We start from the raw sequence: 26,729 nt of genomic DNA on the forward strand, positions 1-26,729 counted from the left end.
ATATATTACATTTCGTTACGTGTGTAACCCATACTAGAATTATAAATGTGAAAGTAACTTTGTCTGTTTGTCTTTACGCTTTCACGGTCAAACCACCCAACCGACTTCACTCGGTGGTAGGGCTTTGAGCAAGCCTGACTAGTTACCACCCACTCATCAGATATATTGAGTAGTATTTTTTATATTCCGGTTTCAGTAAGACGGTGTTGCTACAGGAACAAGGCACATAACATCTTAGTTCTCAAGGTTGGTAGCGCATTGATGTAAGGGATGGTGTATTGTTTTACAGCGACATTGTCTATGTGCGGTGGTGACCATTTCGAAAAAAAATACAATTTTTTCCATCCAAATTCTAATGAAGTACCGAAATGTTGACTTTCCCTTTTTGCCTCCTCTCCCTTTGAGGAGAAGGTTTGGAACTTATTCCACACTGTTCCAATGCAGGTTGGTGGAATACATATGTGGAAGAATTTCTATGAAATTAGAGACATGCAGGTTTCCACACAAATTAAGCGCATGAATATTCAGTGGTGCTTGCCCGGGTTTTTACTAACCACTGGGTCATCTCAGCTTTTCGTATATAACACCTGACAATCAACTCTTAAAACGCGAAAAAAGCCGGCTATAACAGTTACTAATTAATATTGCTTTTAGAAATGATTTTTATTACAGAATCGATTACGTTTCTATCTATATTATTATGATTAGGACATAACGTCAGTGAGTCGCGGCTTCTTAATGGCGTCCATCAAATAATACCGTTGGTATGCATTTTAACACGTCTTTAATTGCTTGTTAATGGCTCCTGTTGTATGACCACAATACGAAGAATAAAACATTAAAAAATATCTAAATGTACTAGATTGATATATTTTTTAATATTATTTAATAAGAAAAAATTAATTTATTTTTACAAATGTCAAAGACGATTGTTTTTTTTTTATTAAATTTTATTGTAACATTGCATAGGTACGTGTCTATACAGCTTAGGGGACATATTGAATGTCATTTGGAAATAGCTTTATTTTCAAATGTGAGTATATCATGCTAAGAATATATTTTTGAAAATTTAAACTTTTATAGGAGTTTTCGACTTTATATATTTTGATAAACTTAATTGATGGGATAATGAATCGTTTTTCGATTATCCTCATTGTGATGTCATTTTATCAATCAACGATATGTCTTGCTGAAAACGACGGTTGAAACGAGTTCGAGCCCCCTATATGGCGCTCGTGACAAGGGTTACTTTCTGTCGACTTGTCACCATCTTCCATACATTGTCACTTCAGGAAAGGCCATCTTGAATAAAAAATATTCACAATAAATCTTAATTCGAATATTTTTATCTGTGCTTAAAAATTTATTGAATTAATAAAAGATTATTATTAATATCTATTAAATATTTTGAATGTATATTGTTATATTATTATATTATTATAATAATAGTATAATAATAGTAAATATTATTATAATAGTAAATTTTTCAAGCTCGTTGAAGAGGAAAAGGCAGGCTACGTTTGATGTCGAAAATAGATATAACTTCTATCGCCTTGATAATATTCTTGTAAACGGATACACTTTGTTCCAACCACGAGAGATTAATAACATAAATAATTAAAATGATTTTACTACTTTTTTATCTGTGGCAGTCTTAAAGACTTCATTTTATTATTTAGCAAATTAGAACTACGTAGGTACAGGCAATTTGTATGAAACGAGGGGATCAGACCCCTTACTGAGCTATTGTATCTACTAACAATGAGCTCCATTCTGTGATATAAAACAAGTTAAGACATGTTCTAACGAGAGCCCTACGGTTGGGAGTTATTATAGGTGGGGACAAACTCATATTCAATTAAGACAATATAAATTGATGAATTTTATAGAAATACTGCAAATGAATATTATTCAGACTTCGATCAATGATGTTCTAGTAAACAGATATGTCATTAACGCGCAAAAAGTGAAGACTAGAAAACGTCCTAATTGGGACGTTTGCCTTTAGTCGTTTTCATCATAATTATGCCAGTAATACGTTATAATACATCATAATTATGTAGTAATACGTTTTGTGTAATTAAAACATCTAGTATCCCTTTTCCTTCTTGTTTTTATCAAGCTATCCTTTTTACTTGTAACGAAATGTAAAATAAACGGTCCCCGGCGCGGCATACTTTTTTCTGTTGTTTAGTTTGGGTATAACATATCTGTTTATTAGAATATCATTGACTCCGATATCAATAATGTTTAAAATAAATTATTGCATAGATAATAAAAAATATGAGTTTGTCATTGGTTTCTATATAGGAGTAATTATTGCCCGTTCCGCTCATGTTTAAGCTGTTACCTTGCCTTTCCTTGGATCTGGTTTCCTACCAAATTTCATCAAAATCAGTTTTAATATTAGTATTTCTATACTATACAGATATATAATGTATAGAATATATATTGCGTATATGCGTTAAGAACTTGTGTAACTCATATATAAAATGATGTTTCTTTGTGTTTTATTATAGTATTTCATAATAATAATACTTTATGCTTTACACAATGTCCAAATAAATTAAATGTCTTCAATAAATTTTCCCGCCATTACAGTATCTGTCAATATTTATATTGCCAGATTAAAAAGACAATACCATAATGATTAATTAAAGTGACAGATACTCGTTTGTACTTTATAGATAATAAAATTTATATAATATTTAGTATTAAATTCTAATAGAGTCATACAAAATTACTTTAATTGTTAATGAACTGTGCTTATATATAATTAAATACGAACAAATAACTATCAAGTTTCTTTTAAAATAAATAAAACTTATGGTCTAGTAAAGTGAATCAACTAGATATAGATTATGTAAAATAAGGTCCTTTAACCTTTTTTCCTTTTGATTTAATTTTTTTTTATGTCACAAATGAGGTAACTGATTTTATTGCTTAGTGCTAGCCTAGTGCGGGACCACTGGATGTTTTGCGACTATTTTAACTTTTCATATCTATAAATTTATTTTATTTTTTAATTTATTTATTTGGTCACCATTGACATTGTCACATGATACACTGTTGGAAGTATAATATAATCTTTAAACTCACTAATGCAATACCAACCTTGGGAAGTAGTCTGGCAGTAGTTATGTTAATACACAGATGTTATAAAATAACAATATATTAATAAGTAGTATTTATGTAATACTGTTTTTTACATTTAATAATACTTTACACAAGACATTTTGATAGAATACTTGGTGGTAGGGCTTTGTGCAAGCCCGTCTGGGTAGGTACCACCCACTCATCAGTTATTCTACCGCCAAACAACAGTACTCAGTATTGCTGTGTTCCGGTCTGAAGGGTGAGTGAGCCAGTGTAACTACAGGCACAAGGGACATAACATCTTAGTTCCCAAGGTTGGTGGCACATTGACGATTCTTACAGCGTTAATGTCCATGGGCGATGGTGACCACTTACCATCAGGTGCCATATGCTCGTCTGCCAACCTATACCATAAAAAAAAAAAAAAAAAAAAAAAAAAAAAAAAAAAAATAGAAGATAGCATAGATATTCATAATCTATACGCGAAGGAGTGTTCGTAACACGTCGATAAACGTTAATAATTCCTCTCGTGTTCGGCGGATAAGGAGTACATAGTAAGGATCACATCATATCAGCTACCTTAAGTTTTTTTATCGCAGTTATAATGTCAAAGCTGGAAGGAAACTTATATTTACTTCCATCCATCCATCCATCAGCCCATTTCCGTCCACTGCTGGACATAGGCCTCTTCAATTGCACGCCACTGAGATCGTTCTTGGGCTACTCGCATCCAGCTCCTGCCAGCCGCCTTGCGTATATCATCACTCCACCGTGCCCGAGGACGTCCTACACTATGTTTGCCGAGACGCGGTCTCCGCTCTAGAACACGTTTCCCCATTATATTATATATAATATAATGGGGATATATTTACTTGCTTGGATTATATGCCAGCCCATTTGGGTAGTACTCATCGCTTATGTAACCGCTAAAAGGCGTATATATTGTAATATATCGGTTTAAAGTGAATAATCAGTGGCGGATTTAAAAATTTGCCTCTAGTAGGCTATTCAATTTTTGCCGCCCTTACTGACTTTTGAAATTCAAATTAATTAAATTTATTTTTAAATTGCAACTTCATGATTTGTGTTTCAGCGTCCTCATTACATCGGCTTTTCCCGTTATTAGTATGATTATGAACTAGGTAATATTTCTGTCAGTACTAGATTATTTTTCCAATCCGCTATGTAGTGACGAGTAGACGGATTACGGACGTAATGTGTGGTCATATAATTATAATTATTTTTTTATTTCTGTAAGATAATAACAAATTTGTGCTATATTTACCGCACCTCTAAATTTGCCGCTCTAGGCTCTAGCCTATTGGTAAATCCGCCACTGTGAATAATACTTACATATGATATATTGTTAGTGATTCTGCTCTTCAGTTATGGAACCTACGTGAGATGCAAAATCTTCTACGTGTGTCCAAAATCCGCCCAGAACCATGATGGAATTGAATGAATTCCAGACGATTTATAGATCTTCTATATACAATAACCCATATCAATGGTGGATTAGGAGGAAGAGTGTCTAAGGACTTGTCTGACTGTCACTTGGTGGTAGGGCTTTGTGCAAGCCCGCCTGGGTAGGTACCACCCACTCATCAGATATTCTACCGCTAAACAACAGTACGCAGTATTGTTGTGTTCCGGTTTGAAGGGCGAGTGAGCCAGTGTAACTACAGGTACAAGGGACGTAGCAATTTAGTTCCCAAGGTTGGTGGCGCATTGACGATGTAAGGAATAGTTAATATTGCCTACAGTGTCATTGTCTATGGGTGATGGTGACCACTTACATCGGGTGGCCCATGTGCTAGTCCGCCAACATATTCCATAAAAAAAAGTTCAAGAAAGAAACATCACAGCTCGTCCGTGATAACATTAAAAGTTACTTGATAACAGCAGTGGAAAATTGACAGGCCGCTGTTGTTGTTGATAACTAACTTTTAAACTATCTGAAGCAGTAAAAGTGTGATTTTGATAACTTTTCAAAATTCTCCCCCTCCCTTCAGCTGGTTCAAGACCTTCTACGACAACTCTGGCTCCACTACTAACTCATATAATAAAGAACGACACAATGATATTACAAATAATTTCCCATTCGACAGTTATTAGATCGATTTTTTCATTGACACAGATAAAAAATGTATTTTGTTTTTAATTCGCTCGTTCGATATTATCTGTCACTAAATTACAGTTTGTCAAACATGCGATGTCAAATTGACCGTCGCGTGTGGGAGTACCGTAATGTGACGTGGTCGAAGCACGCATTTTTGACGTTTTGTTTTTTTTTTTTTTTAATAAAACAGAACACGGTGAAAATGTTTCGAATTAATTTATTAACTTACTAGATGCCATATTAGATGGACATTATTTTTAAATATTTTAACCTTTTATTTATTATTTTTTATAGCATGTTTAACTATTGTCGTTCTTTTTCAACTCATTAACACAAATACCTTAATTAATTATATACCCTCCCTATGAATCCCGCTGACTATCTATCTGTGAAAACAGCGTGAAGATTTGTTTAGTAGTTTTGGAGTTTATCACGAAAAAACAATGAGACAGACGCGGTCGGGGAACTTTGTTATATAACATGTAGTAAAAATATCATAACTTAAAGCACGAATATTTTGTTCGTAAATTTCACACTGGAAGACTTCATTTCTTTTTATACGGTCTAGACTACGTTTTATTACTCTATACCATTACAGTTTTATGCTTTTAAATGGAGGCTGAAGAAACAAGGCACTTTTTCAAGTCTTCAAACGAATGAAAAACACGCGATCTGTACTTATTTTAAACTAGCTGTGCCCGCGACGTAGTACGCGTTTGAATTTAACGATAAACAATATTATTGTAGCCTAAGTTACTCCTTATTGCATCAATTATCTGTTAAAAGTCCCGTCAAAATCAGTCCAGTCGAGAAATTAGTCGGAACAAACAGACAGACAGACAAAAATTGTAAAAAATGTATACGTGCTTATGCTTTGTGTAAAAAAGGGCTATTTTAATATTACAAACAGACACTCCAATTTTATTATATGTACAGATGATTAATGTCTAATAAGTGTCATTGTAAGCTGGTAAATGAACATTTCATGTGACCAATAAATGTTTTTTTAACGAATGAAATGAAATTAATGACAATATACTGACCAATGAGACAGGCGGTCGTTTCCGTTCAACCAATCACGAATTAAACTTAACTGTCAAAGTGCAATTTTAACAAGCTTTAATTGTTTCGATTGGTCGAATGCATATGTCAAAACCGGGATTGTAGTTGTTGAAATCGGCAATGCGATTTTGAAGTTTTCATTTCGTATCTGTGTGTGCAACGTAATAATCTTTATTTTAGATATTGCTTGATCATTGTAAGATTGTCGTAAATATTTTTTTAGTACGCAATAATTAAATATTAATTATTTTATAATCTCAAACCTAATATACGTGAGTGAGGAAAATACAAAAATCTTTCGCCTTCATATTATTCTATAAGTAATACTGTAGTTAACGTTTTAGGAGTGTTATTTTCAGGTGGCAATAACGGAACCGCGTTGATAAGCATCGGAGGCCCCGTTTTGCAGCCATTTTTGATGTATGGCAACTTCCTGTTTATGAAATAACGGTTTTTATAAACGTAAACAATATATGCTATAGCATTTTAAGCGTATAGGTTTATGAATTAACTTTAAACAATAAAGATATTATGATATCTGTATTGTTTAAAGTATATTTATGGCTCAAATCAAAGTAGCCTTTCACAAACACTTTTGAATCGTCATTTAACAAAATTAGTTGAAGCTACCACCGGTTCGGAATGTAGATTCCAACGGAAAGAACCAGCAAGAAACTATATATGTAATATTGGACAACATCACATACAGTACTCTGATCCCAATGTAAGCAGCTAAAGCACTTGTGTTATGGAAAATCAGAAGTAACGACGGTACCTCAAACACCCAGACCCAAGACAACATAGACAACTAATGAAACCCGGTGTACACTACTCGACCACGGAGGTTGTCAACTCAGTTACTCTTTTCCATCATGTGAAAGTGTTTCTATCTTAATATCTTATCATAAATTATAATCATTGATTGAGAGTTATCATTCAGAGATTAGCCTCGTTGATCGAGCAATCGGCTTCAATTTAAGCCTATTGTGGGCCCATTATTGCCAGACGGGTCGATTCGAATCTTGAATGTAATTCGTATAAGATGTTTGGGTATTAAATTCAATTAAGTAACTACGTTTCGTTTCACTGTATACGACGGTGTAACTACCTCTTTCTAGTTCTGTTTCTTTTTATACCTTAAGCTTGCCTGGTAATTCGCTGTTTTAGCGATAAGGTCGCCTCCTATGGCTCTTAAATAAGATATGTCTTTACAGGTCTACAATAAAAAGATATTTGATTTGATTTGAGGTGATGCATGTTACTTGTTTGACATAGGAAATAAACAAAACTCATTAAGGTTATAAATGTAATACCGAAACATAAGATTTAAGAATATATTCATAAGTAATACTATTCTGTAAAGTATATTTTTATATATGACCTTTTTCCGAATTCACTAAACATTTGACAATCTCGATTAATGGCTGCACCACAATCTCGCCGTCATATTAATTCGCAATAAAACAGACCCAAGAAACCAAACAAGGGTTAAAACACTAAAACGACACCCTTACATCCGTTTTATTACAAAGCTCTAATTAAAACAAGTTCCTAGAACCTGTAAATCGATTAAATTCAAACACAGAAAATTAACTCCTATGACTATTGTATACAGTTCAAATTCCAATAGCAAATTCGTCACTGGTCAATTTATTTTTTTAATCAAAAAATATATCTAATTACAGGACGATAAGGTTCAATTTGGTGTAACTTTGCTGTGGTCAGTGGTGAGTTATATGGGCTTCCCTAATTGCGGGACAAATGTCATCATTTAAAATTCACCTTTAGGTCAATGAACTAAGATCGATATTTCAATGGCGAGTTCTTGATGACGTGTCGGCGACGGGAAGCCTAGACCGACTTCTAGACAAGGTGCAATAAATGTATGGATCTATTGTAGGTACAATTTGTTTCAGCCTCCCCTCGTCGTACAAACATGTACATGCTAATTTTGTGAATAGTAATCAGAGCTTCTGTGTTATATATATCTACTAGCAGAACATGCGATTTTACGCGTAAAATTTATAAAACTACTTATATGAAACTACCCATTTGAAATGTATAAAATGAATAAAAAAATTAGCCTATGTTAAACCGTAACTTTCTCGGGGATTTAAGCTATATGTGTACCAAATTTCATCTTAATCAGTTTAGAGGATTCAGCGTAAAGAGGTAACATATGGACTTACTTTCGCATTTCTCATTTATAATATAACATTAATTAAGTATAAGTGGACAATATACTTTCATTAAAATTAATATAATAATTAACTCATAGTAAATAGATTCGCTTTCTAAAAAATAATTCATTATTGAAAACTGGATATTTTATTAGCCTGTACAGCCTTAGCTCTTTTTCGGCAAATGTTTGGAGTGCAACGTTTGATAAGAAAAATAGTTCCCAAAATATAAGGAATAAACTTATGTCAATATTTATTTACTAAATAAATATCCGTATTCCATTACGTAATCGACTTTTATATTAAATTTTAATCGACAATCTCAATCGAGAGAATCGAGTAGTCTAGGTTTATTTGAGTAAAATGTATAAAAACATCAAATCAATTCCACCAACCCGCATTGGAACAGCGTGGTGGAATATGTTCCAAACCTTCTCCTCAAAGGGAGAGGAGGCCTTTAGCCCAGCAGTGGGAATTTACAGGCTGTTGTTGTTGTTTTTGTTGCATCAAATCAAATCAAAATAAACTTTATTCAAGTGGGCTTTTACAAGCACTTCTGAATCGCCATTTAACAATTAAGTGAAGCCACCACCGGTTCGGAAAGTAGATTCTACCGAGAAGAACCGGCAAGAAACTCAGTAGTTACTCTTTTTCAACATTTAAAAAATACAAAGTCATGTTAGTTAATACAATTATTTAAATTAATATGTCCTGTTTGGAAGTCAACAGGTATTAATTCCACGCTTTTTTATCATCTAATATGAATAACTAGTTGTCGCCCGCGGCTTGGCTTACGTATTAGGGGGTTGTTTGAATATTGTAAAGGAACTTTGAACTCTAAGGAAAGAACATAAGGTTCTATATTATTAAAGTTATTAATTTCGGGATATTTATCATGTTTTTTATTTTTGTCCGTTGGAGCTCGATATTTCGACATTGTCAACGAATGTCTTGTTCACGAGACTGAAGTTTGCGGGTAGATGCTAATAATGTCTGAACAAGACATTCGTTGACAATGTCGAAATATCGAGCTCCACCGAACAAAAATAAAGAACATGGTAAATATCCCGAAATTAATAACTTTAATAATAAAAATAACCATGTTAATTTAAAATCCTATATAAGGTTCTATATACCCTATCTGGCAACCAGTCAAGAACTGTATTGATGCATAAAAAAATGTTAGCAATTTTTCGTGGAATACGTAAGATCTGTTTATCACCATTTCTCTTTCAACGAGAATTGGATGTAGTTGAGTTGTTCCCCTCCAATTGAGGCATACTTCCCCCCTTTTACTGGTATCGATTTGGACTATCCATGGAATGTTTTTCACGACATACAGGCGCCAGTAACGGTAGACGCAGTAATTTCACAAACAATACAATATTGCCGCCTTTTATTGTGTTGGGCAGATAACATATCTTTGTTTTATATTCATATTTTTATTTTATGTAATGTAATATTAAAAGAATTTCACAAAAAATAAAAATGTACATTTTTCATTACCAAATTATTATTAATATACTTTACAGAGTTTTTCAATTAATTATTATCTACTTTTTATCCAATTAAGTGGCTGTATGCTACAATGTCTTTGCCTTATTCAAGATTAAAAAGATTTTTTTTCGGGAACTCTTTAATTTTTTTATATAAAAAATAAACATTATGTGCCCTGTTTAATAAATGTCAAAGAAAATTGTACCGCTTTCACCCGTCAACTTCTTAGCCGATGAACATGGATAGGTTAAGGTACGGTCAGACGTATGAGTTACACGCCCGCGAAAGTCTGTCACCGTATTATGTTAACGAGCTAATGATTTTGATTCGGGAAAACGTTCGTTCAAATTTAAAATATATTTATAAACATATTTTTTGTCATCCCGAGCTTAATAAAACGCATATTTTATTAATTATGTTTCTTGCAATCACGACATATAACAATCTTTATGTACATATATATTTATTATATATTTTATCGTTACTAATGTTATAAATTCGAAACTCTGTCTTTTGCGGTCACTGCTGAATCACTGAACCGAATTTGATAAAGTTTTGTATGAACCTCAAGCACATAAGCTACATATAAAATTCATCCTTTCCTAATAAGGGGATGAAGCCGCGGGCGAAAACAAGTGATATTAAAAATGCAATAACTCTGGCTGTGACCTTTGCATGCTTAAACAGCTAAACCGATTTAGATAACAATTATTATGGATATAGTTTCGAGTTCTGGGAAAGAACATAGTGTTGTACTTTTGTAAATATCTCGTTAGTCAGTCTCAGCTAGTAAAAATGTAAATAAAAAAAACAGCATATTTATTAAGCGTTATATTTAAGTATTAAAATTGTTTTAGTATTTAGAAATACCTTGTGATAACATCTGTATAAAAAAAGTTGTTAATGTATTAATTTTCTGTGGAACATTATTTATAATTATATGACGGAAGTTGCATGTCGCCACACTTTAAACAGAATTAATTAATTTTAAGTTTCCTGTTGAAAAAAAAAAACGAATCGATAATAAGTTAAATTTCAAACAAATTCCAATTTTAAATCAAATCTAAAATGTATTTGAGCAGCCATGTTTAACAAAAGTGATACCTTTTTTGGTCGGTCACGAGACGGCCACAATTTGAAAATAGAACACTAACTTTTTCTTATTGCATCGCTGTATGGCCGTTGACATCCGAGTGCATTATTTTCGGCCAGTCTCCCGGAGTGTTGCCATATCTGGATGCATTAAATATACGATGAATGCATCGCTGTGGCGACCAATGGCGTATTGATATTTATAAAATTGTAGTTGGCTTTTTATTTTTATTATTTAATTAATTTATCTCTTTAAATATATTACAAAATTGGAGTGTACTGTTCGTAATATTAAAATCACCGTTTTTCACTAAATGCATATACCAAGATAACATTTCTTTTTATTAATATAAATATTTGTGTATCTGTCAGTTTGTACCAGCTTATTTAGATTTATGAGACTCATACTGGCAGATAGCTGATGTCATACAGACTAACTTAGGCTACAAGAAAAACTGTTTTGTTCAAAACATGCGCCCGAAGTCGCATACACAGCTTGTTAGTAATATAGTAATGTGTGTGAAAGTTATTTGCCATTAAAGCAAGATTATATTATTATGTTAAATACCTAAATGTACATCAATGATCGAATTACATGTTATTATTAAAATTTTCCTCGCGTACTCGATACTTTTGTAAACGTTTGTTAAACGTGAAACTTTATATTTCAACCGATACAATATCTTTCTCACGCATCCTCTGAAATTCACTTGTTTCCGCCAATGGCTTCGCACAGCTTCTGGGGATGCCAGGTGTTAGGTTTTTTTTATAGTATAGGTTGGCGGACGAGCATATGTGCTGATGAATGGTCACCATCATCCATAGACAATGACGCTGTAAGAAATAGTAACTATTCCTTATATCGTCAATGCGACACCAACCTTGGGAACTAAGATGTTATGTCCCTTGTGCCTGTAGTTACACTGGCTCACTCACCCTTCAAACCGGAACACAAAAATACTGTGTACTGTTGATTGTATATAGTAATAACTGATGAGTGGGTGGTACCTACCCAGACGGGCGTGCACGAAGACCTACCACCAAGTAAAGGTTTTATTTTATATATAATAGGAATGGGCAGTGGTTATAAACAGCCCATAGATATGTCAATATTTTTGGAAATTTACCGGCTGTTACTTTACTTTTTTTACTTTAATTTCAAAATTCACTTTTAAATTAGGGAAAAGCCGTAAATAAGCTATAAAATTATTTAACGCTGTGTGAAGGTACAGAACTACAGAGGTACATAGCTACTCGATGTGGTTGTTGAAAGTGTAAACGATCCTGTGATTTAAAAACACCAGATGTTACAGAGTGACGAGTTCAAGTATGAAACTAACAATACTAACATCTTTACATAGTATAAAGCAAAGTCTCTTACCGCTGTCTGTCCCTATGTATGCTTAGATCTTTAAAATTACGCAACGGATTTTGATGGGGTTTTATTTAATAGATAGAGTGATTTGAGAGGAAGGTTTTTGTATATAATACATGGAGAATATAGTGAATACGATAATTTTAAAATAAAATCAAATTCTACTTTGTTAAAGTAGGCTTTTACAAGCACTTTTGAATCGTCATTTAACAACTATATTAAATGAAGCTACCACCGGTTCGGAAAGTAGAAGAACCGGCAAGAAACTCATGTCATGTTAGTTAAATACAATTTTATGTGTAATATATGCAGTCTGGGACAAGTATTCCACGTTTTTTTATCTGTATAATCATTCTGTATTGAATTTTTACGAATGATTTGAATATATAAAATGTCAGAGTTAAAAAGGTCAGCGGAATTTTATTATGGAAACGGATACTTTTCCCAAGAAGGATTTATTCACTCATTAGAATACCGTCAAACAGCAATGGTTGGTATTGTTGCGTTCAATTTAAATGGTGAATGAGCCAAGGGATAATGTGAGGAATGGTAATTTTTCACACATTGATGGTGGTGGCTACTTAATATCAGGAGCTTCATTTGTCCTTCTAATAATATTACTTAAAAAACAATACGTTATATCAGAACTGGATTAAATTTAACGACCATGTATAAGGTCACTGTCAGCGTTCAAGGGCACTGGGATAATTTATTCCAATGCAAATTGCATTAATAAAAAGCATCATTAAATTATATAACTTTGTTTATTACTGAACCGGTATCGAAAACATTTAAATCAACGATCCCTATGAATTAGTGGAAATTTAATACAAAGGAAAGAGACAGGAATCATTCGACGTGACGCCGGCTTCGGTCGCGAACGTGTGTTTATATTTAGTGCGCTGTTTATGAGATAAGAAGTGTCTACGATGACGTCACCGCCGGCAATGGACCGTATGCAATTAGATGTTATACTTTACATGTCGAATTATTTGAAGTTCGTCGATTATCGGAACTTTATCAGAGCACTATGGCCTGATAACGACGAGAGCGAGGTCATCCGACAGAGGCTATGGCGGCTTTCGACACATAAAATTACGACGAAATTCATCAATGGAAACTTGTAGTGGAATACAACTATGATCCGACGAAACCGAAGAAGGATCGGATACTTCTGAACACGGAGTGCTTGTTGCCTGTTTTCGGTGGAGTCATGCCTTCATCGGACATCGGTTTCATACCAGTGTCCAGAGTGGACAATCTACTAGCGATCCACTGCCATATAAACATGTGTTCCGGACGTAAGTACGCGTCATGCCTTTGTTACACTGTGAACACCAACTCCAATGAAACAGCCGTCGCGACAGACCAGTGCAAATTCAAACACTTTCATCATTACTGTTCATCCCACACGAGATCCTGGTTAAACTTGATCCTGGTTACGTCTATACTTCTTCAGGAGTCCGGAGAAGACTTTTTTGATGAGGATGCAAATGAAAGAACTCTACATTTCCTACGTAACACAGTTTGTCTTCGAGGCTTTAATATGAGGTCCAATTTACCGCGTTGACGAGTACCCCAGTAATTGCTATGAAATTTTATAGCCTTATAACAAAATGTAATAAAGTCTTTTTAATTTTATAAATATTTGTGAAACATACTATTATAATAAGACTTTTAAGGCAAAAATAAATATATCTACATACATATAATAAAATTGAAGTGTCTATTTGTAATATTAAAATAGCCCTTTTTTATTCAATGCATATGTATGTGTATACACGGTACATATACTAAAATAATATTTTTTACAATTTTTGGCTGTCCTTCTGTCCATCTGTTTGTTCCGGCTAATCTCTGGAACAGCTGGACCGAATTTTGACGGGACATTCACTAGCATATAACAGATTTAATGAGGAGTAACTTAAGCTACAATTTTTATTTGTTAAATTCTAACGCGTAGTCCAAAGGTCGCGGGAACAGGTAGTATAAAAAAATAATTCAATAAATTTTTTACTTAAAATAAAAACAAACAAATATCTTGTGAGTGTAGCATTATCAATACGTTAAAAAATATTAGTTCTATTCCGCCAGAAATAAATAAAATAAAATAGTTTACATAAAGAGATGCCATACATTAAAGCTGACATTAATTTAATTTATCATAAATGGTAATTACTTTTGACAATTTGTCATATTAAAAATAGCATTTTTATATATAGATTGTTTTTTTTTGTCGAATGGACAACAGCTGTTGGCCATTGTGGCCTCCTGGCCGGATGGGCGAGTCGTAGAAGACTGTCTTGAGTTGGGAAGCCTAAGGATGGCTTCTTTAAGGCGTAACCTCGGCTAAGTATGTTATTGACATCTGGAGGAAGGATATAGTAAGATCTTAAAACAGTAATGCGCCTAAACTAGGGTGGTAATGAACGAGGGTTAAATCGTTCAATAAAACATCAGAATGATGAAAATTTTTCGATAGCGGTGAGTAGGTGGAAGTGTTATGTGGATAACCTATTATGTATGTATTTCATCATGTAAAGATGAGTAGTGAGGCCAGTAAACTTAGTCCCTAGTTATACTTAGTTATATTAGTTATATTATATAGTTATATGATTTAATTGTGATAAGAGAGTTGGGGAGAATCGTCCTCCCTTGTGGTAATGTGACGATTCTCATAGTGGGATAATTCGGTGTCGAGACGCCCCCCCCCCCCCCCAATTAACAATTCCCGTAACATGACCGCATTTGAACGTAATGTAATTAACATATAGCATACAATGAAGATCGTTAATTAGATATGATTATTACACAAATATCGTTTGGAAAGCGCGGAGCAATTTTCTAAACAATTAAAATGGGAGTGTTAACTGTACAGGCGCTGTCGAATGCCCGCCTCCCCCCACTTTGCCCAGTAGTTCCCAATGTTTTAAGTTTTGACTATTTATATGATTTTTGTGTTCATTTTTATTAATGTTCGATAAGTTTTCTGTTGTAACTGTTTTTACTATGCTTGACTAGTTTTCATATACGGCTTCGCCCACCTGCTTCGGAAAGGTTCAATTTTTTTTACATTAACATATTACATATATTAAATGAAAATTAAAACTAACAAACTATGAAAAGTAAAAAATGTGTAAGAAATTGCAAAATTATCTGGTGCTTGCCTGGATTTGAACTCAGTATGATCGGTTAAGATCTACCATCATCTCTTTATACTGGGCAATAAAAAAGGTTATATATATACTTTTATCGATATGATAACTGGCTGCCAGACTTCAGGGAAGTTAAATTCTTGAGTTATCCCTCCCATATGCTCCCCCCAACGCTACCTTTCAAGTCAATCTGTCCTATTGTACCAAAGATCATACATTACGGTTAAACACAAGCCGGATCTCATTTTTTTCCTATTTCCGATATTGAAGGGCGTCTGCGAACGTATAATAGGGGTTTAGTGTACCCTCGCAGACAGACGCTTTGTAAATGTCGTAATTATCGACTGTAATGTCGCAAGTGACGTATCAAGTGCATTCACTTCCGGTGTATTATCCCTTGCTGACGTGATGGTAGATATGACCTTTTGATCTTTATGTGTGCAAGTTCCACGTTTCAGTTAGTGAGTACCATTGAATCGACATGGATTTATAAATCATCTCGTTATCGAACGTCGTAAGGAAACCTGACATTCCACGTGAAAAATACGATAGAAGATGAAGGGTACTCCAAACATCTCTACGCAAAGCCAAAGGTTCAAGCAGATTGAAAGGGTGTGATTGTCGGAGACACAGTGGAGAAATAGAGTGGTTTATAGAACGCAGCCTTGTGGAACACCAGAATTAACAATTTTTAAGTCAGATCATGCAAACTCTATGACATCCAAATAATATCGAAATGCATATTACATATGCATATGCAAAGTATGCAACTTTTTACATCCTCCCTAGCTTTATATATAACTGTTTTTTATATAAAGTATATTTATATTTGTAATATTAGTTTATTTAGATATATTTTATAAAAATAGTGAAATCAAATTCCGAATGTTATTTTTAATCGAATTAAATTTTAAATCGATTTAAAATTACGAACCAAATAAAAATATAAATGATAATAACAATGCACGTCAGTTTTAAATATCGAACACTGCACGATTTTTTTTTTATTTCAGAAATCAGTCAAGTGCTTAACACGTGTATTGATGTTATAAAGCTGAGCACTCACGAGTGTATTTAAAAACAACAAAAACACTGGCCGTGTTGATATAAACCGACTGGCTCTGTGTAAACATTCCTCAGCCACTTACGGTAGAAAATAATAGCGGCGGAAGTTAACAGATGTATATTTTTAAAAACCTTAAAGGTATGCTGTTTTGTTTAGAAACGAGATTTTTTTATTCTTTAATAACGATACACGTTCTTTACTAAACTAATTTCGAGACAATACTTAAAATATCGCTATCTCGTTCTCATGTTAGGCTTTAGAAAAGATAGCAACTATTTTATTACTTTAGTTATACTGTGTATTTGGACTTAAGAATCGACACGATTGTGTGTCATTGTAGTGTTTACTTCATCACAAGATCGATTTTAATATAATAGTCATATAATACTTGCACAGATTATACATAATCTGGGTCAATATAATACTGTGTCAATCAAAACGTATCACGTGACGAACAAATGAATTTTAAAATATTGTGACAGATATCTCTTCCGCCATATTAAATATCCGGTGACTTCATATGTCAAAATGAATACTTGAAAAAAACTAAATAACAGATATTTAAAAAAATGTGACCGTCAAAATAGGCACAAATTAAATTAGGAATCACTACATAGTATAAAACAAAGTCGCTTTCTCTGTCCCTATATCCCTATGTATGCTTAAATCTTTAAAACAACGCAATGGATTTTGAAGCGGTTTTTTTAATAGATTAAGTGATTCGAGAAGAAGGTTTTTGTATTTAATACATGGACAATATAGTAAAGAAACACTGATAATTTTAGAAGTTTCTTATATGATGTCGTAAATAATTTCTGTAGTTTATTTAGTATCAGTATTGCATCCGTGCGAAGCCGGGGCGGGTTGCTAGTTATAAATAAATATCTTTGTTATTCCATTACCCCGGCTCGCGGATGACTTATTTTATTAAATTCAAGGATTTGCGGTACAATAATAGCATCACAACCGCAACAGGAAAACAATCGTTGACGGACGGACAAAAAAATGCGTACTGCATGTCGGTCGCTGACCTGACGCCATGCTATTTGCACAGATTATAAAATGAAAAACGTCGATTAATTCCCAGCGAACGGATAGTAATTACTGTTGCTATTTTTTTTTCTTTTTAATTTTCTTACAAGTTTTGACAGCTGTCACGTAAATGATTTTAGAGATTATAATCATGCTAATTATTATATTATTCGTAGCTTTTTTAATTATGATAAAATTTCTCTCATCAAAATTAGAAATTAATTGCCATCAATATAATTTATCATGATTATTAATAATTAAAAAAACATATTTGATTTTCGTTTTTTGTGACCTGAGTAGATAATACTACTTGCGTTTTTTTTTTAACTTTAGGTTAATAATTTAATAATTTTACTTACTAAGTAAATATGAGTAGAATAGGATTCACTATAATTTAAATTTAATTTGACGTTTACATATTATGTCACACAGATAGTAAATTATAATTTAAACAGATAACATTAAAAAGTATATAGCTTTAACAGAGTTTAGTAAACATTATCAAAAGGAGTTCACATCGTTGGATAATTAAAACAATGTTACTTGTTAAAGTTAAACGATGCATAAAAACATAGATTTCTTAACATATAACAGAAATCTTATACCAAAGACTGTCTACAATGTAGTTAGACATTCCCAGAAATAAATCAAATAATAAAACAGGAAAATAAGAGATCTACTAAATACTTAACATAATATACAACAAAATCAAACATTACGCTTTATATTATAAAATATATATAACACAACAAACGACATATATAATGTTTTTAATAAAACAATTTAATAATGTTTTATAATAATAATTACTATTAAATCAATATAAAAAAAAATTAAGTAACATAATATATACCATATAAAACCGTAAACAACAGAAAGAGATGGAAAATAGCAGAGGAAGAGGGATATAATACTTTTTCTTTACGTGATGATTTCTGACAGATCACTCTACTGTAACCAAGTACAAGAACTTAGTTCCACTAAAAAAAAAAAAACAAATGGAAACATTCGATTTTGATACTTATTACCAGGTTATAAGATACATGACTATTGTTATATATAAAGCTAAGGGTTGTGTTGCTTTATTTAAAAATCGAGTAAAATTCGTGGTTTGTATTTGAAAAAAGGGACAGAAACTATTATAAATTGGAATATATTTATTCTATTATTAATATTTAAATTTGGAATTTACGGAGTGAAACAATTTAAAATCAAATAAATCAAGTCTCAGCTAAGTCAATCAGCTTAGGATACAATAAAAAAAAACTATAACTAGGTACACGAATTTTATCAATAAAGACTGACACAGATTATGTATAATTCGAGTAAGCTATCGAAGTAGGTACTAGTATTCTCATGTGCATATTTATATTTTTAATCTTTCCCGTTGATTGTGAGAAAACCTGCACCAATTCATAGTCAACCTTGGATTGTGTCAGGCATTATATGCTCTTCTTAGCCCAGCTTACTATCATCTTTCGCAATGCTTTATCTTTGAACACACACAGAGATAACTTCAGAACAGTAGCTTTCAGACAGCTTAGCTTGAAATCGATACAGTCCCAATAATATCAGTCCTAGTAATATCGTCGTATGGTTACATAGAACCAAATGTAGAGATTCCGTCATACTTGCCATTGGTGATTTGACACTTTAAAAGTGACTGTATACTCAAGCCGGACACTGCATTAAGTTTGAATTAGATCATGGAGGAAATTCATTCATTCATTAATTTGAAATTGACGACCTCCGTGGTCGAGTGATGTGTACACCGGTTTTCATGGGTACGCCACTCCGAGGTCCCGGGTTCGATTCCCGGCCGAGTCGATGTAGATTACCATTAGTTTTCTATGTTGTCTTGGGTCTGGGTGTTTGTGTATTGTGTTTGTTGTACCGTCGTTACTTCTGATTTTCCATAACACAAGTGCTTTAGCTACTTACATTGGGATCAGAGTAATGTATGTGATGTTGTCTCATATTTATTTTATTAATGCCGTTACCTAACAAGACACTTGTCAGGTGGTCCAAGAGAGCAAATTACTGTGGTTACCTAACGACACATTTGTCTGGCGGTCCAAGAGTGTTTCCCAGCTGATTATTGGTTTCCAGGTCTTCTTAAAGATAAACTCAAACCCTTTTATTGAATACGGAAGCATTACTTATTGATAGGCAAATAAATAACACCGGTTCGGTAATGGAGACACCTAGACCTGAGAGGAACCGGCGAAAGAAACTCAGCGGGTCTTTTTTCGGCTTACTAGTAGGCGTTTTAAGGTATCCATTCTGCTAGCGATGATATACTTGCTATAGGCAGACCAATGTACCATCTAACGATAAGTTGTGACAGCTGTATTGGCGCTATAAGGAATCTGAATCATTCCTCAAATAGACAATACGCCAGCGACCTTGGTAACTTATATGTTATATCTCTTTGGTGTAGTATTGGATCACTCGTAATCCGAACCAACTCTTCACCAAAAATTGCATGATAAAATAGCGATTAGTGGCAAACAGTGACAACGTTCTATAATTATGGGTAATGGCAAACTAAGAATCTCCTTTTTTTCGAATATTTTAAAGCACTAAAACATTCTCCTGAATGGAACAAATACTTTTCTGAAAACCGCATCTAAATAGCTTTAGCCAGCTTTTAATTGCGGACAAACATACTAACATACAAACAATCGAACTGAGAACCTCCTTTTTTGAAGTTAATTAAAATAACTTCTTTTCCACAATAGTACATTCTTTAATAGATATATTGCTTTGTTTTATAAAGAAAACAAATAATAATATAATTGTGTCTGTTCTTCTTGCTAGAAATTATTAAGATCAATGGAACTTTAACATTTAAAGATAATAGCAATAACATCCAAAACTGCTTGAAAGTGTAGCAGCACTTCCATGGACTTTCAAAGAAAACCTACGTATATTTGATACACAATTATGATTCTTATATGCATCAAATATTATAATTAGTGTACCCAATATCGCTTGATCTCTGATATTTCAAGATGGTATGAGCTTAGAGTTACTTCTCAGAGAATATCTCTTCGTAAAATAAAGATAGCTAGTTTTTTGCAGTGGACTAGGCGTTGTAGCACGATACCTAGACTTGTTCAAGGTCGTCTACTGACCTCAGACTAAGATACAATGAGATAGGGGGCTTTGGAACATTCGAGGTTTCCTTCCACTTTTTGTTGGTTATTTGCATTGTAAAATGTTTTTAATAGTTAAAATGTAATTTATTCTTGCATTTGGGCGAGCACTATTGTGTTTAATAGTTTTTTGTTTGGTTTATTTTAGTAACTGAAGGCGTTGCAATTTGTAGCAGTGGATTTCTTGTCCGGACATTTCTGGACAAGAAATCATACCAAACTCCAATGCTGGGTACATGAAAAGCAGAAGAAGTAGGCCTGACAGACCATTTTTTTCAGCAACGTTTTATTATTTTAACGTAGCGTAACGTAAACATCAAAATAAACTTCATTCATTAGTATTTTAGTTTTGATTCATTTCACAGAATTGTATTAAATTTAAAGGTACCACCGGTTCGGATTTTAGCTTCTACGGCGTACCGGCAAGACAAATATAATGTCTATGTTATTTTTTATAATTACAATTGTCAAATTAAAAAGGTAAAGCAACAAGGCCTTAAACACACAGGCAGGTTTCCTCATGATCGTTCACTAGCGCGATATAAGTTATAAAAACATATGTGTAAAACTAATTTATTTTTTGTTCGATGAAATTAATAACATTATGTCTTTTATTAAACTCAAATAAAAACAAAATAAAAAAAGTTGCTTTAAGTAATCATATTAAATGATTGAGTTGATTTTTTTTTAAATTCAAATCTGTTATTAAAATCCAAGAACAAACAATGATGTTGCCTTTTGTCAGCAGTCACGATCATTATCTGTGATTCAACTTATTTATATTTCAATTTCAGATAACTTTTCCTGAAACCAAAACGACTGCTGATATGATTCAGCGGATTCGTGACCATATTAATAACCTGTCTAGACAGACATACGTAATTATACATTTTTTACAGCTAATAGAAAGTCATATAAATACGGAGATTTCTGGTTAAATATTTTTCCTTCGGCATTTTAAGTTCACTTTATCATATTACAAATAGCTTTTTTGAGACAATCATTTTTATTAATGATAATATTATAAATGTGAAAGAAAAGACTGAACCAAATTTGATGAATTTTGGTGTGAAGCAAGCTGTACCCCAAGGGAGAAACAAGACTACTTTTTCTATACCTAAGACCTCGACTTCCCCGTCCTCTAAGACGGGCCGACATATAGGCTGCCTACAAAGGCCCCTTAAAAAAAAAAAGACGTCCCCTAGACAATATAATCAGTTGTGTAGTTTCTAAAAACATCGCGTAGATTGAAACGTACAAAAAAAACAGAGAATGTTACTTCAAAGCCGATTAATTAATTAATAACTTGTAATTATAATCTGTCAGGTTAAATTGAAGTATATATATCATTTTTAATGATTAACTACGAAGCATTAACTTAACGGTACGAATACGAAAACGTCGTCCATTTTGAAATCCGTGTTTAAATTAAGAACACGAAATGTCACGTTACCAAATGGATAGTTTCCTGACGACGGACCGTCGCATCTCCTTAATTAGAACGCATTTTAACCCCCTCCACGTATTTATTTTAGTTAAAGATTATACCAGAGACAAAGATTTGATATTTACGTTTAACAATAAGAAACCAGTTCTTGTCTCTGGTTTCAGATGAAGAACATTTAATTTAGGATACAATTTCAGTGGTATTTCAGGGAGTCAGGCATATGGGTACCTGGGTGGATAGTGGGTGTTTACTGGTGGTCTTTGGTTAAGAGATACAAATATAGTGTAGTGGGTACCGCAAACGAGCAATAAAACCATTAAAAACTTATTAATATGTAGATTAAAGGTTGTTTTCCTGATATTGTATGCAGTATATAAATATATATAAATTTCACTATAGCACACTAACTTAATCCCAATTTTAGCCATTTATGTGATGGTGAAAAAGCCCATGTCATTCTCCGGGACTCAAACTATCTCCATACCAAACTATATCCAAATATGTTCAGCGGTTTAGGCGTGAAGTGGTACAGACAATTATTTAGGCACTTACAATATTAGCAGACATATATTAAAATTAATTATATAACTAAGGATAGTAGTGTTACCAAATGTTCAAAACATCTTAATTTCAAATTAAGAACGCCCTTACAAGCTAACTAAAAGGTAGTTGCAACTTTTTCAACTTTTAACCTTATATAATTTAACAAAGTCCATTTAAACGGTGACATTCGGTCTTAAAAGGTAATCTAGATCACATTCCAACTCCTTATCAAGCGTTAATTGATCAAATTAAGACGTCAAAAATCCAAATGAGCCGTATGTGGCAGGATATTCGTCACAATAGGAGCGTATATGGCCGGCCGGCCGCCATTACGCCGCTAATGTAATATTCGGCGCACGGCGGCGACTTCCATGCGTGAATCACGCTATTGAATTTGAAAATCGAATGTTATGTTTTTAATTTTTATGGACGTGACCCAAGATGTCGCGTCGGTGATAAATATTGATTTGCTGTGTTTCATTTTCGCTAAAATATTTGCATTCAATATCGTTTTTAAATTGTTTAGTTTTTTTTTGTATTATGCTTACTAAGCAATCAATATATAATTAAAACCTATATTTTTTATTTGCCATTGCTGGCAACTACTTCATGGTCCGTCAGTATAAATCCAAATAAACGATTGATCGAATAATTATTTTATCGACTTGCATAAAGAAACAGCAGGCAGCAACAAACCGCTTATAGGTATATGTGTAAGTTTAATTTTTTAAACGTCATCACAGCATTTACTGTTTGCCTATACAGACATCTGTCCGTCATCATAGTTGGGTATAAATACTCCTTTGTGAATCGGGAGCGTGTAATCTTTTTTTTTTATGTACGTTCAAATAACTTTTATGGGCATTTTTAAGAGCTTCGAAAATGTCGGATTAACGTTTTGAAATGAATAAAACTCATTAGTCTTTGACTACTGTATTTTTAACTATTGTTTATATCTGGTTTTGTTTAAGTTGAATAGCTCTTTTGTTTTTAGGAATAATGGAATATTCCAATGTGGGGGAGACAAATAAAAAAAATTAAAGCTTAGGTTATCATTGTGATTGTGTACATAAAAGCACCAATTAAATTATTATTTTGAAGTTTAACTTAAAATTTTCTGTTACAATAACATATTTCAACATTTAATAATATGGTGTCAGGAAAAACTTTTAATTATAATTTATTTTATGCTCAGTAAAAATTACAGTCGTTTTCGAATAAGGAGTTTCCTCTCAGATTAATATAATTTTAATCTATTCTAAAGTATTTGTATAGTAATGTTTATGACTAAACTATGACAAATACAATCAACAATTGTAAACATATCGCATGACTATTGAAATGATAAGAAATAGTCATTGTTCTGAATTCAAACTTATTAAAAAAAATAAAACACATCGAGTGCATTCTAGCTCCATCAACGCTTCATTCATAGAATGCGTTCTACATTTAAATCTTTATTCGCATTTGAAATGTAATGCTAGTTCCATATTCGAAAGTGTTCTGATGATAAAATAACGGTCGCTAACGGTCAGAGACGCTTCTATTTAATAATTCTTTTATCGCACTTGAACCCAATGTAAGGGCAATTATTTCGCCATACTAATTGTATGATTGGTTCTCGTTGCGAATATTTCGTATGCGAGGGATGTTATTGTTATCAAATTACTGTTATTATATTTAGTTATATTAAACCTACTTTACAAATATGACTTTTACGTTGATTATTAGACTATTTCTTCTGGACAGCGTACTAATGGGAGATGCTGAGATTATTTTTAACGCTACTTCGGTTGATGAAAGTAACTTCTAATATTGAAGTAACTGTATTTGTTTCTGATATATTTTAAGTATAAGTATATTGTTCTTTATAATTTAATTGAAATCAAAACATTAAATGGAAATGGCAATCATGATTTATTTGTCGCTTTTAAATGTTAAAACAAAATAACATTTAACACATATGTATTATACAGATATTCAATTTATTTACAAATCGTATCGCATCTCGTAACACCGGAAGTAATGGAATGAGTGTTGACTTATCAAAAAAAAAAAAAAACAAAAAAAGCAGATTAAACCTCCATCAGTAATTTAGATCTTAATTACACTTCACTTAAAAGTAATAAAAATGAATATTCATAATTATACATCCATCAAAATGAACAACTAATGCCTGTCCTGCTCACAAACTTTGAGTTTGAAAGAGATAAAATATTCACACATCCCGATCTACACCGCTATCACTACTTAAAAAAAAACTTAATTTTACATTATTCTCCTCAGAGTTTTATGCCTACTTTCCATGACAAAGATTTTTTTAATCTAATTATCAAGATAACAATTTAACTAATAATATTTAAAGTAGTTACATGTTACAAAAACAATTAAAGATCGCAATTATAATCAAAAGTTACAAGCTGATTTCTTTTTGGTCTTAAATGTTTGCAATTTTAATGAACATATATAAAATGTTAAGTGCGTTCGTCTACCATTATATTTATTCAGATTTCTAACAAATTAGGCCGAAGATGTCAAACTCTCTTTAATAAAAAAAAATCGTATCGATTTACCGTAAAAACGTACTTTCACCGGTTATTCAATTTTTTAATACAATTTTTTATAATCCATTATAAGTTGGACCGAAACCCAGCTCTAGAGAAAGCATATCATTTGCTTTGCTCCAATAAAAATAATCGTTGCTAGAATCACGCTCGTCACACTTAGATACATTAAAACAGATTCTAACCAAAAAGTTTGAATGTAAACTTTTTTATTTAGCTCATTGTTATAATAAATGTTAAACAAAAAATAAACCTAGGTCTTGACTTACTCTTTAAAATATAATGGTTATTCCTTTGACAGTATTATGTAGAACTATATTTAAAAAAAAAAAGATAATCATTCGAAATTTGTGTCTATTCTTATTTGAATTATAGTACAATTACTTTTTTTTTTAAATCAGTCAATGATAATTCGATAAAGTTACCATAACAGAATATAAAATCGAAACACTAATATAAAAAATATAGATCGTAATAAAATACTTTTAAATTGTTATGAAATATGTAAGTTGACACGAAAATAATATTCGGCATCGTCGGCAGTTTTAATTTCAATTGACATTGTATTCGTACACGTTGACAAAACCAGCATTCATTGTTAATTATATATTTATTATATATTATAATTACATAAAAACCAAAACTACGTAGGTATATTTGAAATAAAAAATATGTCTTTATTATTTCATAAACAGATACAAGTTAAACTTTGATTTAAAAAGTTTCAAATAATATTTAAACCGGCTGAAAAAAAAACGTTGCAAATTTAAAAAAAGAATGTCACTTACTTTAGCGCCAATCTGGTTACCGCACTGTCCAGCCTGCACATGCACAATTTCCCTCATATTTGTGTATTTATTTGATATAATAATAAGTTAAAAGTATTTTTTGAACTTCGTATCACGTCTGCCACAGCCCGCTGACTGACTGGCTTATGCTCGAATGAAGCAATGTGAAGGAATCGTCGAGTGAACGGGAAGGAACGATGTCGCTCGGGGTGGGAATGTGGCTATCATAAGTCTTGTGCCCATTTTAGGGGAAAATATTTTTTACAATTCTATATTCTTTTATTTTATTTTTTTAATTGTTTTAGTATATTTTTCGTGTATTTAAGCTTATTATTAAAGAAATAATTATTTATTTATACAATCAAGATAATTATAACAATATTGTATATCATATTTGTAATATATTTTTCATAATTGGATAGATTTTTTTTAAAAACTTTAATTAAATTATTATATTTTTAATTTGTCTCCAAAGTTTTCTAAGCTAGCAACACAGTGACCATGATTCACCGTGAAGCGAGTTCATGCGCCGACATAGCCATAAATTAATTCAAG

At 32.4% G+C, this 26,729-nt stretch overlaps 1 protein-coding gene across 1 annotated transcript in view; it reads right to left on the reverse strand.

Moving 5' to 3' along the window:
- Window positions 1-26,342, reverse strand: part of LOC124539985 (tubulin beta chain-like) — a 37,251-nt gene extending 10,909 nt beyond the window's left edge. Inside the window, exon 1 of the mRNA XM_047117373.1 lies at window positions 26,175-26,342. Coding sequence (XP_046973329.1) covers window positions 26,175-26,231 — 57 coding nt within the window. The 5' untranslated portion in view covers window positions 26,232-26,342. The remainder of the gene's footprint in view (window positions 1-26,174) is intronic.
- Between the last annotated feature and the right edge of the window lie 387 nt (window positions 26,343-26,729).

Source organism: Vanessa cardui, chromosome 24 (assembly GCF_905220365.1).
Source record: "Vanessa cardui chromosome 24, ilVanCard2.1, whole genome shotgun sequence".
In the NCBI taxonomy this organism is placed as follows: domain Eukaryota; kingdom Metazoa; phylum Arthropoda; class Insecta; order Lepidoptera; family Nymphalidae; genus Vanessa; species Vanessa cardui.